Source organism: Oncorhynchus tshawytscha, linkage group LG12 (genome assembly GCF_018296145.1).
Source record: "Oncorhynchus tshawytscha isolate Ot180627B linkage group LG12, Otsh_v2.0, whole genome shotgun sequence".
NCBI lineage: Eukaryota > Metazoa > Chordata > Actinopteri > Salmoniformes > Salmonidae > Oncorhynchus > Oncorhynchus tshawytscha.
The window spans coordinates 67,732,099-67,744,027 of NC_056440.1; the positions used below are offsets into that span (position 1 = coordinate 67,732,099).

Genomic DNA, 11,929 nt, shown 5'->3' on the forward strand with positions numbered 1-11,929 from the left:
TTGAACAGACCCCAAAAGGGTTCTACCTAGGCATAGAAGGAGTTCTACCTGTAACCAAAAAGTGTTCTCCTATGGGTACAGCGGAAGAATCCTTTTAGGTTTTAGATGGCAATTTTCCCTGAGTGTAGGCCTATATTGCAATGGTGGCTCTGTGGTTTTCTGTAAAAAAAAAAAAATTAAGTGGTTAATTGGTGGTGGGTAGATAAGATAATCAGAAAAACTATGCAACATCCCCACTTTGAGCACACATTTGCAAGCAGGCAAAGTAGCCTTCTATGCGTGCTGAGGCATGTGATCACTCAACACTGACAGGACCGACAAAAAAAGACATGCTTACATGCAAACAAAAGATAACATTTATAGAATTTGCAACGTTATGCAATTATCAAGACACTAAATACAAATAGCTAACACAGGCTACCAATGTTCTAGCATTAATTTATTGATGCAAGCAGATCAGAGATGTCAAGGTAGTACCCAAGCATTTGCCATATGTGACACACACAAAAACGTATGGTCATATTTTGCATGTTTTATTTAGTTTGTTATTTATTGGAGCTATACAGTGGGGCAAAAAAGTATTTAGTCAGCCACCAATTGTGATAATTCTCCCACTTAAAAAGATGAGAGAGGCCTGTAATTTTCATCATAGGTACACTTCAACTATGACAGACAAAATGAGAAAAAAAATCCAGAAAATCACATTGTAGGATTTTTAATGAATTTATTTGCAAATTATGGTGAAAAATAAGTATTTGGTCACCTACAAACAGCAAGATTTCTGTCTCTCACAGACCTTCTTTAAGAGGCTCCTTTGTCCTCCACTCGTTACCTGTATTAATGGCACACAGATTTTGAAGGAACTTGGCAGGTAGGTTGGCCCAAACATCTTGGAGAACTAACCACAGTTCTGTGGATTTAAGCAGCCTCAAGTGCTTCTCTCTTCAGGTAATCCCAGACAGACTCAATGATGTTGAGATCAGGGCTCTGTGGGGGCCATACCGTCACTTCCAGGACTCCTTGTTCTTCTTTACGCTGAAGATATTTCTTACTGATTTTCGCTGTATGTTTTGGGGTCGTTGTCATGCTGCATAATAAATATGGGGCCAATCAGATGCCTCCCTGATGGTATTGCATTTTGGATAAGTATCTGCCTATACTTCTCAGCATTGAGGAGACCATTCATTCTGACCAAATCCTCAACTCCATTTGCAGAAATGCAGCCACAAACATGCAAGGAACCTCCACCATGCTTCACTGTTGCCTGCAGACACTCATTCGTGTACCACTTTCTAGCCCTTCGACGAACAAACTGCATTCTGCTACAGCCAAATATTTCACATTTTGACTCATCAGTCCAGAGCACGTGCTGCCATTTTTCTGCACCCCAGTTCCTGTGTTTTTGTGCATAGTTGAGTCGCTTGGCCTTGTTTCCACGTCGGAGGTATGGCTTGTTGGCCGCAAGTCTTCAATGAAGGCCACTTCTGATCAGACTTCTCCGGATAGTAGATGGGTATACCAGGGTACAATTGTTTTCTATCAATTCTGAGCTGATAGCACTGCTGGACATCTTCCGATTGTGAGGGAAGTATGGTCCTCAACGTCGTCTATGGTCCTCAACGTTGCCCGTTTCTTTGTGCTTCTTCAAAAGAGCTTGGACAGCACATCTGGAAACCCCTGTCTGCCTTGAAATTTCTGCCTGGGAGAGACCTTGCTGATGCAGTATAACTACCCTGTGTCTTGTTGCTGTGCTAAGTCTTGCCATGGTGTATGACTTTTGACAGTAAACTGTCTTCAGCAACCTCACCTTGTTAGCTGAGTTTGGCTGTTCCTCACCCAGTTTTATTCCTACTACACAGCTGTTTCTGTTTAGGTTAATGATTTCCTAGCCACCGTGCTTCTACACCTGCATTGCTTGCTGTTTGGGGTTTTAGGCTGGGTTTCTGTACAGCACTTTGAGATATCAGCCGATGTACGAAGGGCTATATAAATACATTTGATTTGATTTGATTTGATTTTGTGTTTCTATCAACATATTGAATTGATGATCATTGGCACCTGTTTGGTATAATTGTTCAATCATACACCTGACCATACAGTTGAAGTCGGAAGTTTACATACACTTAGGTTGGACCTCAGAAAATAAATTGTAGACCTCTACAAGTCTGGTTCATCCTTGGGAGCAATTTCCAAATGCCAGAAGGTGCCACTTTCATCTGTACAAACAATAATACGTAGGTATAAACACCATGGGACCACACAGCCGTCACACCGTTCAGGAAGGAGATGCGTTCTGTTTCCTAGAGATGAACGTACTTTGGTGTGAAAAGTCCGCTCAGCAAGGAAGAAGCCACTGCTCCAAAGCCGCCATAAAAAAAGCCAGACTACGGTTTGCAACTGCACATGTGGACAAAGATCGTACTTTTTGGAGAAATGTCATCTGGTCTGATGAAACCAAAATAGAACTGGTTGGCCATAATGATCATCGTTATGTGTGGAGGAAAAGGGGGGAGGCTTGCAAGCCGAAGAACACCATCCCAACCGTAAAGCACGGGGGTGGTAGCATCATGTTATGGGGGTGCTTTGCTGCAGGAGGACAGGTGCACTTCACAAAATACATGGCATCATGGCATCACCTTAGCCAAATAGATGGCATCACCTTAGCCAAATGTATTTGCCTAAGGTGTATGTACACTTCCGACTTCAACTGTATGCCTACAAAATATCTGACTTTGTGCAAGTGTACCTAGAAGAATTGATGCTGTTTTGAAGGCAAAGGTTGGTCACACCAAATATGGATTTGATTGTACTGTTCACCCACTTTGTATTTTGTTAATTGATAAATATAATCTATTAACATGTCTATTTTTGAAAGCATTCTTACTTTAAAGCATTTTTTCACACCTGCCTAAAACTTTTACACAGTACTGTATAATTCTCAGTTTCTCACACATATACCATTATCATAGACATATGTTGAACATGAATGTGTCATGGTTAGCCAGACATGTCCATTTAACTCTTACACATTTAGCCAGTCTACTTATTTCTACTTAAATGTACCTTCCTAAGCTAAAGAAAGCATATCAATTATTTCACATTTGCAGTCCTTTTAGATCAATGTGCACAATTATGTTCAAAGGCACTTTAGCGTAAGTTAGGAAGGTTGTTCTGATTCTGTTGTAATGCCATGTGCTACAGCAATTTAATTGGTTATCTGGTTTGAATGGGCATTACATCATATTTGCAGTTAATTCCAATGTTTCCTTTACAAATGACACATTATGGAAATAAATGTTTTATCTGCATTTCTTCCGAAGAGGAGAGGCGAAAAGGATCAGAGGACCAATATGTGGCGTGGTAAGTGTCCATGGTTCTTTTAATACGTAAATGTACACATGAACAACTGGATACAAAAACAAGAACTGTGAAAACCCCAAACAGTCCTATCTGGTGCAAACACAGAGACAGGAACAATCACCCACAAACACACAGTGAAACCCAGGCTACCTAAGTATGATTCTCAATCAGAGACAACTAATGACACCTGCCTCTGATTGAGAACCATACTAGGCTGAAACATAGAAATACCCAAATCATAGAAAAACAAACATAGACTGCCCACCCCAACTCACGCCCTGACCATACTAAATAATGACAAAACAAAGGAAATAAAGGTCAGAACGTGACAACTGGTTTGTTTGCCATGCCATTTTTGGACTTTAAAATTTATTGAAATTTACCCATTGGTTTTTGAAGAATATAACTAAAAAATGACTTATGATCTTAGATCAACTGTCATACCCCAACAGAACACAAAATATAAGCTTGTTTTACTTCTTTGTTTATAAACAATATAATTGTAAACAAACCATGCATAGACTCAACATGATTAAGGCCTAGATTCAATCTGGACTGTGGAAGATCTGTGTTACAGAGCAATTGACATAAAGGTCATTTTCGATTGAGCCGACATGTGCTGCGTTTACCGTTATTGTGGTCTTTGCGATCGCTGGAACATTGCCTTCAAAACTTGCATATAGTGGCCCTTAAAGAATCATTTTGATCTCATGGATGGTCGGTCCTTACATCCATAGCTGTTTGTGAATTTGAGAGTGGTTACATTTCTACAGCCCCATCCCCCAGCTTTTAATAAACAGAGGCGGGGTATCCACTTTGTTTTTGTCTGAACTGCAGATTGCCCCTTTACACCTCACCATGTTGTCAATGATACAGGAACATCACTACCCTATTCTAGCTACATATTTTCTATACCTTATTAACTTGTGGCTTACTGGTGGTTTTGTTGCATCAATATACCAACCTAAAGTATGGTGAAAAATGTATATCCTGATGGGAGTAGATGACAATGCCCTCATGCACAGGGCACGAGTGGTCACTGAATGGTTAGATGAGCATGAAAACGATGTAAATCATATGCCGTGGCTGTCTATCACCAGATCTCAACCCAATGGATCATGTATGGGAGATACTAGAGGTAAGCCTCAGACAGCATTTTCCACCACCATCAACAAAACACCAAATTATGGAATTTCTCGTGGAACAATGGAGTCACATACCTCAACATAGAGCTTCAGACGCTTGATGAATCTATGCCAAGCTGCATTAAAGCTGTTCTGGCGGCTCGTGTTGGCCCATAGCCGTATGAGGACACTTTATGTTGTTACTGTTTTTTTTGCCAGTTACCTGTACATACTTCTAATTAGCACAATGTTACTTATAGTGGTCATTGTGAATAGCTTGAAGGATTGTGAGAATTGCTCAAAGAGCAAAAGGAACATGCAGAAGCACATGATGTTGCTGTTGTTTATTAATCACTACAAATGAGAAAAAAGATTACCCTCTACATTTATCATAGAAAATACTTTCATTCTACAATGAAGGTATAAGAACATAATACTAAGTGCTGCCGATTGTAGAAATACACTGACATGACAGATTGAATTAAAACGTAACAAGAAAACAAATTCACACTAAAACATTCGATGTCATGAGAACAATTCCGATGTTGTCTCCCTAGACGTTTAGCGCCTCCTCCTGCGCTGTCTGGTTGTTCCCAGGGTGGCAGTCGTGCCTGTGTCACAGTCTGTGACATGACATCCGCACGACTCAACGTGGATGTAGGAGTGCTTGACCTTTGACCCATCAGGGCAGAGCAGCTCCACCTCTTTCTGGCTAGTGGTCGCCTCTTGGCAGCAGGAGCAGTAGTGCATCATGGTGTTCGCCTCTGCTGAGTACCTGCACATTCACAGAAACACAAGACAAGTTGAAAAGAGGGCTTGAATTCCCTGGGTTGTCTTGACAAGATGAGCACAGGAACAATAAGTAAGTCAAATTGGCTTCTAGTTCATAAAGGGCACACTAGACAGTGAATAGGTGATGACTGACTGGGGCCTGCATGACATTGACTATTGCTGCGTTCAATATCCGTAGTACTTACATGGAAGAGGTTCCACAGTTTCCTGAGCAGGAATTGATCTCCACAGGCTCAGCGGTCGCACAGCCACTGATGACAATGCTAGTGGTGGTGTACTTCATCTCACAGACATTCCTGCGTTCTGTGCCTGGTCAGGAAAGATGCATCAAGAGTTATTGTTTGAAACAGTATGACAGTAGATGAAGCAGAAACGTCCGATATATACATTGTTGGCCAGTATGTAGGCACAATTTCCTGTTGGTCTTATTTTGGTGACATAGCATGCTATTATTAACCAGTAGATAGGTGGTTATTAGGAATGATGTGGCTGGACGTGTTACTTACAAGTCTTGCAGCATCCATTTGCATCTGTCTTTTCTGTGCCCTGCAATGAAAAATAGGAGAGATGATTTATAAGCGGCAGATTGTATACATGTGAGCTCCCTTCCATTCTAAATGTTACTGAAACATCTATCTCTATGACCCAAGAGCACTAGGAATTATAGTAACATTCTGAGTGAGAATGGGAAACAGTGTAACTTCAGTGTTGATTGTCCCCAAGAAGGAGGTGAGATAGGACAGAAACTCACTGGGACACAGATCTCTGGGCTGAAATCAGGGCACACAGTCTTCACCTCTACTGGTATATATTGGTCATCACTTTTGTCACACGTGTACATCACACATTTGTCACCAGGTGGTGACCATGTTTCGTTCACCTGTCGCACAAGGAGAAGATGATGAAGAATTATGATGGAGTTTCAGATCATGCAGACAGATTATGCATCCTCATACACTCTTGTGGTACTCACCTGCATAGTGTGTTTGGTCTTATCTGGCATATTAACCACACAGCTTGTCTGTACACATTTCCCACAACACTGACCAGGTATGGCCTGATACTGGAAGCCCTAATACGAGCATGGAGAGTATATTAGTAAATCATTGGTAACCTACTTCATAAGCCTTCAGAGTAGGCTACTGCAAGTTTCTTATAAATACGTAAATCCATGTATCATGTTTGTTAAGAGAGACATGACTACCTGTGAACATGTAGTGTCGCAGGAGATATTTGTGCACACAATGTTGTTGAGCTTGGTGCTAGGATCCATGGTCGAGCTGCAGATACAATTCTCACATGTTCCTTTGGGAACTTCAGCACCAGGCTGGAGTGAAAGGGAGAGACACACGTTATAATCCACAATAACAGACTGTTTGAGTAGAGGTGGGTCAGAGTGCAAAGGGAGCAGTTCTATAGTATAATGCATCCAATTATGAGGGCAGTAAACACAATACAGCTTATCTCAAGCTATGTGTGTGGGTGTCTTTCAGAAGCTTGTTGAATTTAATTGATTTGAAATGATTTATTCTCACCTGGTACTCAATGTTATTGTAGACACATACACCCTTAGGAACTGAACAGACACACATTGAGAAGGAATCAGTCAGTGATACCAGTGATTCATGTCATAGTTAACACAAACGTAATTCAAACCAGTGATACCTGGGAATTACAAAGTCAATGAACTAACTAAACTGCTGATGAAGACAATCAAAGGGTCTTACCACAGGTATACTCTGGACAGCAGCTTGAGTTGGATGTGCTTATAATTGCCTCCCACCCTGGCTGGCAGTCCATCATGACTTTGGGGCAAAGCAGTGCATCACACTCTGTTATAGAGGTAACCAATGAGAAGTGATTAAAAGACACGCCGATAGAGGGTCAAATAACCCATATGACCCTACACAACACTTCAGATGATCTTGGTCTAGTACTGTATGAATAAGAGTTGGCTTTCTAATGATTTACTGAAGGGTCTGTTCCATCACTCACCACATGTATATTTCTGGCAGCAGCCTTCTGTCTTGTTCACCAGTCTGTAACCAGTCTCATTGCAGATGGGTGTGGCTGGTGTGGGGCAGGTGATAGGCTGACACTGGACAATCATGGAGTCCATGTCACATGTGCATTGCTGGCAACCACTCTCCCATGTATCACCAGGCTTAATGGAAAAACAGGGTAATGTCAGGTCAATACATAGAAAAGACAAACTCAAATGTTGTTGTTCTGCAATGAACTGGATTTAACCATGGCAGTTAAGATGAACCATCATAAGGTGAGAAGGAATGGGTTGGAAGTGGTTATTCAGAGACTAAACGTTTTCTGGTCTGTTCTTTGGAAGGAATAAAGAGGACAAGACCTATCAATGAAAAGTATCCATCCTAAGTATCTGAATTTCCCTGACTCACGTGAAATGCATCTCATGATATGTCTATGTGAGAATGAATATCTGGAGAATATTTAGATGGAGGAAATTCTTACCATTTGGGGGTTGCCATCAGGTCCGGTGCAGCCTGAAAAATAAATACTGGGTGTTTTTAAAAAGTTTGTAGTTGGGGTCAAGTTGGGGTCAAGTTCTTCACACCTCCACATTTTTTAACTCTTCCATGACAAATAAAGCCAGTAAACCGTGATTCATGCTGAATTCAACTTTTAAAAGTACAGAAATGTCTAATTCTTATATTGATAGCTACCTGCAAAATGATCCATAACCCATTCTTACCACAGGAGACCACACAAGTATCAGAGTAGGTGCTGAACAAGACGGTTTTAGATGGACAGAAGCAACCCTCCTTCGTCTTATTGATCATTTGAGTTTGGTTGTTCAAATACTTCTCATTATATCTGCGTACAAAATAGGTTTGGGATTATACAGGAGATCATTTATTTAAAAGAATATGAAGGAAATTCATTTGACATCCAATCAGACTAAAGCTTACCTGGTATTACATGTTGGTTCAACTGCTGGACCACATGGCATGTACACCTTAGTGGCTGGGCATGTATGCTCTGCAGGACAAAAATAGGTCACAGTTATGCTAAACACCAGCAAAAAAAAATGCACGTCGCTGCCTATGAATTTGTGGCATAACTACTATGCTTGGATTCACAGCTCACCACATTCTCCATGGGTGAACTTCCTCCATTCAATGCAGATCCCTTTATTTGCACATTCAGATGCATACGCCTCCAGACTAGAGCAGCTAGAATTAGCATTGTAGCAGACATCTGATCTACAGGCCTGAACGAAGGCATCAGGAGAAACCGCTTTATGGCATTCCTCAAAGACCCTTTGACAGAAAAGAACATAGTGATTTAGAGAGATGCATGGAGTGCAACCTTTAACCAGAAATGCCAATGGAACAGTACCTGTATTATGATAGAAACAAGTTTCAAATACAAGCAAATGAACATGACAGAAAATGTACATTACAATTGATAAAACACATTAGGAAGTGAATTATCATTTAGCCATTCCTATTGTGTGCTTGTTCCCTTTCTCGAACTTAGTTTGATATGTTCCTTACTTGCTGTTCATGATTTCACAAACGGCTGTCTTGCAGGGGGTAGGAGATGTGCTTGCGGGTGGTGCTGTTGGAGGAGTTGGACAGTCCTGGTTTGGAATTAGCCACTGGCTAGCTGCGACTGAGCAGCTCTGTATCTGACCATTAGGTGACTGGCAGTCATTCTTCTGGGAATTATCACAGGTACCTTGAAAAATAGGGATATTGCATAGTGTAAAACCTAGTTAGCAAGGCCAGGCCATTGTTTTTTGTTGTATGCAATTTCTATAGGGTGGTCTCGATAGGAGCATCTACTGACAGTTTGAAACTGTGAAATGTATATTGACCCTCTTTTATAATACTCACCACACTGGCCCTCTGTGCTGCTTTGGAAGAGGGAGTAAGGAAGGTTGATGCTAAATGATGACCCCTTGTAAGACACCTGAACCTTAAGATCAGGGATCTCCAGCACAACCTCCACACCAGTACTTGTTAGAGCAATGTCACCCATTCTGTAAGCTGGGTAGATTCGTTTACTGTTGACATATACCTGCATTTGTGCAAAAATGGATACACATTTAGATGGTTGAGTCATGTGTTATCTTGAAAGTAGTAACATGACAATATTAACCCCGTTATTGGTTTTAATTTAAAGTTATGGGATTTTAATAATGCATGATAACGCAGCAGCATAAAAACGCAGCAGCATAGAAAAATACAAGCAATGGGAATGATATTTTTAAATAGTTACCACGTTTTCTGTTGTTTCACCAGATCTCTGCTGGGTAAGAATCACTTCATAGGAATTGTAGTGAATGATAAGGGACTGAGGACAGAATCCACTGTCGGCGTTTCCACAGTAGTGATTATCAACAATAATGGTAAGGTTGTATTTGAAGTTGATTTCTTTCACTAAGATGTATGAGCAGTTCTCCTGGAAATTGTAATATACTCCATCAAATGTCATGTAGTGAGATCCACCCCATCCACTGCATACACCTGCAACATGTTAAAATATGAGTTGATAATAATCTAAGCTATTGACACAGGACAATGAAAACTAATGAGCATTAATGTCTTATTTTCACTCAGATTGTTGGGTTGTATGTTGTCACTTACATTCACATTCATATGTAAAGCAGCATCCAGTTGAATCATAGACCTTGACAGGTGGACGACCATTCTCACACTGTAGTGGCTCCACTGGCTTGCATTTTACTGGTATATGGACAACAATTCCATCCTGGCAAATTGCTGTGGTACAGCTATTCAGCTGCCAAGACTCTCCATTCTGCCATTGATTTGATAAGGGAAAGCAATTACTCAAACATGCACACACAGGGTTGAACACACAAGCATTACACCACAAAGACAAATATACCCATTCACCCATTTTATTATTCAAAACGTAATTAAAATGACCTTTCTTGGTGGCTGAATGCTAGTGCAGTCTGGGGAGGATTGAGTTGTTGGTGGTGTGGTCGTTGTCTCTTCTGACGTTGTGGGTGAAACAGTGGGTGGTGTAGAGGAAGGACATGGATTTGATTCCACTTCAACTTGACACGTTGCTTTGCAGTAAGCGGTGAAGCACCACCCTGAACCATCAGTCACATTATACACTAGGTTCCCTGATTGTTAAGAAAGGCAAGTGTTACAACATTTCCTTTTACAAATGAAAATGATTTAAAAGATTAGTGAAATGAAATTGATTTTGATTGTCTAAATGACATTTTTAACATGTTACCTGGTAGATATTGTGTCCCATTAACAATGCACATACACTGGCTGGTGCTGACTACTTGTGATGTTGGTGTAATAATCACTTGTGGCGATGTTGAAAGATTTCTTGTTGTTTCTAATGGGCCTGTGATGACAACTGGCTCTGTTGTTTCTGTACTTGTTGTTGAAGGCTGTGATGTCAAAGTTACAACTTCAGCAGTTGTGGAATCTGTAATTGGGCCTGTGGTGGCTTCTTTAGGTGGCTTTGTGGATGTAGATGGAATTGTCTCAGTTGTGGTTTCTTCAACTGTTGTAGTTTCACCTCTTGTAGGTGTAGTTACCTCTGTTGTTGTTGTTAAAGTAGTGGGATTGGAAGTTATGACAACTGGCCCTGATGTTTCTTCACCTGTTGCTGTGGGCTGTGATGTTGAAGTAGAGGATTCAACATTTACAGTGGTGGAAGTGGTTGTTGGGCCCGTGGGGACTTCTTTAGGTGGCTTTGTGGATGTAGATGAAATTGTCTCAGTTGTGGTTTCTTCAACTGTTGTCGTTACACCTGTGGTAGGTGTAATTACCTCTGTTGTTGTAGTGGGTGCCATTGTAGTTGTGGTTGATGTCGTGGGATTGGAAGTTATGACAACTGGCCCTGATGTTTCTTCACCTGTTGCTGTGGGCTGTGATGTTGAAGTAGAGGATTCAACATTTACAGTGGTGGAAGTGGTTGTTGGGCCCGTGGGGACTTCTTTAGGTGGCTTTGTGGATGTAGTTGAAATTGACTCAGATGTGGTTTCTTCAACTGTTGTCGTTACACCTGTGGTAGGTGTAGTTACCTCTGTTGTTGTTGTTAAAGTAGTGGGATTGGATGTAATGACAACTGGCCCTGATGTTTCTTCACCTGTTGTTGTGGGCTGTGATGTTGAAGTAGAGGTTTCAACAATTACAGTCGTGGAGGTTGTTGTTGGGCCAGAGGTGACTTCTTTAGGTGGTTTTGTAGATGGACTTGTCTCATTTGTGGTTTCTTCAACTGTTGTCGTTCCACCTGTGGTAGGTGTCGTTGTTGTGGGTGCAATTGTTGTTGTTGTTAAAGTAGTGGGATTGGATGTAATGACAACTGGCCCTGATGTTTCTTCACCTGTTGCTGTGGGCTGTGATGTTGAAGTAGAGGTTTCAACAATTACAGTGGTGGAAGTGGTTGCTGGGCCGGAGGTGACTTCTTTAGGTGGTTTTGTAGATGGACTTGTCTCATTTGTGGTTTCTTCAACTGTTGTCGTTCCACCTGTGGTAGGTGTCGTTGTTGTGGGTGCAATTGTTGTTGTTGTTAAAGTAGTGGGATTGGATGTAATGACAACTGGCCCTGATGTTTCTTCACCTGTTGCTGTGGGCTGTGATGTTGAAGTAGAGGTTTCAACAATTACAGTTGTGGAAGTG

General features: G+C 41.2%; 1 protein-coding gene across 1 annotated transcript; it reads right to left on the bottom strand.

Moving 5' to 3' along the window:
• Positions 1 to 4,813: 4,813 nt before the first annotated feature.
• Positions 4,814 to 11,602, bottom strand: LOC112236640 (intestinal mucin-like protein). The gene is made up of 19 exons (XM_042330958.1): positions 10,527 to 11,602; positions 10,205 to 10,410; positions 9,902 to 10,073; positions 9,534 to 9,781; positions 9,149 to 9,332; positions 8,807 to 8,990; positions 8,397 to 8,569; positions 8,219 to 8,288; positions 8,002 to 8,123; positions 7,761 to 7,792; positions 7,272 to 7,440; positions 7,004 to 7,108; positions 6,812 to 6,852; positions 6,481 to 6,603; positions 6,250 to 6,348; positions 6,028 to 6,156; positions 5,783 to 5,822; positions 5,462 to 5,585; positions 4,814 to 5,259 (listed from the first exon to the last, which is right to left on the bottom strand). Exons 1-19 carry the CDS (start codon positions 11,098 to 11,100, stop codon positions 5,046 to 5,048), a joined length of 3,009 nt encoding a protein of 1,002 aa, XP_042186892.1. The 5' UTR covers positions 11,101 to 11,602; the 3' UTR covers positions 4,814 to 5,045.
• Positions 11,603 to 11,929: the final 327 nt, after the last annotated feature.